At 39.1% G+C, this 3,929-nt stretch overlaps 1 protein-coding gene across 2 annotated transcripts in view; it reads right to left on the minus strand.

Moving 5' to 3' along the window:
• Positions 1-2,280, minus strand: part of LOC125035258 (ATP-dependent RNA helicase Ddx1-like) — a 25,405-nt gene extending 23,125 nt beyond the window's left edge. Inside the window, exon 1 of one of the 2 annotated variants that reach the window (XM_047627527.1) lies at positions 2,126-2,280. In XM_047627527.1, coding sequence (XP_047483483.1) covers positions 2,126-2,141 — 16 coding nt within the window. In that variant the 5' untranslated portion in view covers positions 2,142-2,280. The remainder of the gene's footprint in view (positions 1-2,125) is intronic. The other variant, XM_047627528.1, reaches the window with a different exon arrangement.
• Between the last annotated feature and the right edge of the window lie 1,649 nt (positions 2,281-3,929).

Here is a 3,929-nt window from a genome sequence, read left to right on the forward strand (position 1 = left end):
TGGTGTACTCACACGTGTAGCTTATTGCTCCATAGTTTGCCCTCTTTCATCTATGTCCCAGTGTTTAGTATTCATCATTTTCTAAACCTTGATATGGAGGAAGAGTTGAGAGAGAGAGAGAGAGAGAGAGAGAGAGAGAGAGAGAGAGAGAGAGAGAGAGAGAGAGAGAGAGAGAGAGAGTGAGAGTGAGAGTGAGAGTGAGAGAGAGAGAGAGAGAGAGAGAGAGAGAGAGAGAGAGAGAGTGAGAGAGTGAGAGAGAGAGTGAGAGAGTGAGAGAGTGAGAGAGTGAGAGTGAGAGTGAGAGTGAGAGTGAGAGTGAGAGTGAGAGTGAGAGAGAGAGAGAGAGTGAGAGTGAGAGTGAGAGTGAGAGAGAGAGAGAGAGAGAGAGAGAGAGAGAGAGAGAGTGAGAGAGAGAGAGAGAGAGAGAGAGAGAGAGAGAGAGAGAGAGAGAGAGAGTGAGAGAGTGAGAGAGAGAGAGAGAGAGAGAGAGAGAGAGAGAGAGAGAGAGAGAGAGAGAGAGAGAGAGAGAGAGAGAGAGAGAGAGAGAGAAAAAAAGAAATTAATATAACAGTAGCACAAATGCCTCAGTAGATAAGGCTGCTAGAAAGTGGTGCATCTGCAAAGCAGGTGTATGTGGAATATGCTGTAAAAAAAAAAAAAAAAAAAAAAACAGGCTTTATTGTTATGCACAAAAAAATTACCCACATCATTTTTCATTTGTGTTTTTACTCGGATATATATAGGAAGTGACTATATTTACAGAAGCATGCATAAGTTGATGTCTGTTGACTAGTTTTACAGGAGTTCCAGTCGTGCATACACTGTGTGGAATTCTTGCTCTAACCACCGCAGGGTAGAGAGCACAACTGACAAGCAGGAGCACCCGATGCCAAGTCTGTCAGATGTTCTTTCTGTTACCAAGAACAATGCACAGAGGAAGAGGGAAATGGACACTGCCATCTTATAGAGCATAAAAAATAAACTAAAAAACAACACAAGTACAGCTGCAACAGCCTTACCCAAAATGACAAAAATATTTGCTGCATAACACCGCTCAGAGACCAAGTCCACAACACCCTCACACAACCAGAGTTCTTAATGTCTGGTTTTCTTTAAGTTGGCATGAAATGATAATAAATGGGGGTATAGAGGGGCTTTCCCCCTTGTCTAGCAAATAAATAGAGGGTAGGAAAGATTGGCTTTGGAGTTTTGGTTCACATGATAGCCTGGTTTTGTGACTCTCTGGAGGGTGTATTGCTCTCGGTAACAAATACCCTTTCTCCTACCATGACTACGTGGAGGATTCTTTGTTTTCCTGGGAAGGATTGGGGTCTGCAGCCCCTGCAAGAGGAGGATTGCAGGGGACACAGCCTCCTGAATTAGATGGTATAGTGACTGATTTGGTTTTGTATTTACATTGTGAGAATTTTACACTGCACATGCACTACCAGAACTCCCAGAAAAATAGTCAATAGGCATCGTATTATGATACCATAAAACATAGCCACAGCCTATATGAAAAGATGTGATTATATTTTGATGTTTTCATTTCCAGGATTATCAATTAATATGAAGTCAAGTTAAATAAATACACAGATTTCAGAAACAACAACTTGATGTTAAAAGCAGAAATCCATCGTATTTCCATGAAATCAGCTTACAGGTCATTATCCTTGTCAGAGAAAAATAATGCATTGGGAAAGACCTTCTCCAGTTTGTGCTTACAAGGGAAATGCATAAAGCAATTAAACATATCCCATCTATAGGCATACTTAGAAAAATAAAATTAAGTTCAATAAATGTCTCAAAACCCAGATTCACGCAACAGAACAGCCCTTCCTGTAAGTATGGGCCTAGACTACACCTAACTACTATAAACGGAAAGTACACATGATAGATGATCCATAGGCACTAAAAATGGTAATATCAGTGACGCCAAATTCCCGGGTAAGAAATATCAGTAAAATAAGAAGAGCTAAAGGGGAAAAAATAACAACATAAATAAACAAACAAAACGTAAACAAAGCCATCAGTGAACACGCCAGCACACATTATTTACCGGACAAATCTCCCTCTTCCACCAAATAAATCAACCCACTAGAAGCCAAACATGCCATTATCTCACCTTCGAAAGCTGCCATGACTGTAGGGCGTCGGAAATGGTCTTCAAAGTAGAAATAGAAAGGCGTTTTCTGCTCGCTCCGCCGTGATCGCTGGCCCGGCTGTCAGGGGAAGCGGCTTTCAGTCCCAACGGGAGCCGGAGCTTATTTGTTTTAATTTTTCTTATATCTCTTTTTATATATCCTTTTTTCCTAAGGGGTTCATTGGCTTTATTATATTTATTTCTGTGACCAGTTTGGTAAGTGTTTGTTAATTTCTTATATGTATTTTCTAATGATAAAATTATTTCAGTGGTATGAGGCCCCCTCCATATGGATGTGCGTGCGTGCGTGTGCGTGTGTATGTATATGTATATTCCATATCGCTTATATATATTTTTTTTTTTTCTCTCTCACCAAATATAGTAACTGGTTTAGAAGGATCCTTTTCTTGTGCCTTTCGCTTCTCATAATACATTCTTAATATATTCCAGGCCAGTGCGTTAATCAGTCAAGTGAGTCAACACGAGTTCCAGACAAGTTTAGTGAAATGTAAGCTTTTCTTATGAACCCGAATGACGAATTTCGGAAATGAGGAGAGAGCGACAGCGTAGATCACCCACGGACCCCACACAAGCACGAAACGATGCAGATATAACTTTTTTCCAAATGAAGCATCAAAACCCAAAATTATATACACGCTATATTGGAAATACAAGCATTTATATACACACAAACACACCAAAAACAAATACCATCACAGGAACATAAGAAGAGACGAAATACACAAGGATACAATAAGAACAAGAAAAAAAAAACACAAAAAGTTACCCTCTGAAAAAAAAAACCAAAAAAAAAAAAAACAATCTCAGCCATGAACATGATCCAAAAGCAGAAAACTAGGCGTATCTATAAACAAGAATTAAAAGCACACATACAAGATTAAACCACAAAGTAAAAATAGAAGAAAACATAGAACATTTAATACTACAATGTCCAAAAATCCATTCCGACAAGACAGGGCTGATGGAAGTTCTGAAAATAAACAAATATATACGAGTTACCATTTGCAGGCGTTGAACTCTCGCCAACGAGGAAGCACCAGATTTTATGACACAACAAAATCTTCCTGATAAAGCAAAACTAATGGAAGTAATATAAGAAAAAGAAAAGAAAAATGATCCAGGGGATAAAAGACTATTCAGAATTCTAAAACCCTACAAAAGAAGAAAGATGAAATGATGCTTGTTAATTGTGGTCATTTATTTGGAACGATGAATAAATGCACCCGAAGATAATAAATGAATAATCGATTTTTTTTTCTTTTTTAATCTTGCTCGCTTTTATTTCTTCATTTCTTTATTTCCGTGTGACTTCTTTGCACATGTGAACTTGAAATAAATGACGTAATCGAAACGCCTTCGTGGTGCAATTGCAAGATAAATGACAACAATAGTATAATCGTAGACTAATATCGGCAATACTTTCTTCGTTATTCCTTTGTCGCTTTTTCTGCTTGATTGTTTATCATTCCTCTCTTCGTTCTATATTCATTCCTTATTTTCATATGATCTCTCTCTCTCTCTCTCTCTCTCTCTCTCTCTTCTCTCTTTCTCGCTCTCTCTCTCTCTCTCTCTCTCTCTCTCTCTCTCTCTCTCTCTCTCTCTCTCTCTCTCTCTTTCTCTCTTTCTCTTCTCTCTTCTCTCTCTCGCTCTCTCTCTCTCTCTCTCTCTCTCTTCTCACTCTCTCTCTCGCTCTCTCTCTCTCTCTCTCTCGCTCTCTCGCTCTCTCTCTCTCTCTCCGCTCTCTCTCTCTCTCTCTCTCTCTCTC

This window comes from Penaeus chinensis, chromosome 19, assembly GCF_019202785.1.
Source record: "Penaeus chinensis breed Huanghai No. 1 chromosome 19, ASM1920278v2, whole genome shotgun sequence".
NCBI classification, from domain to species: domain Eukaryota; kingdom Metazoa; phylum Arthropoda; class Malacostraca; order Decapoda; family Penaeidae; genus Penaeus; species Penaeus chinensis.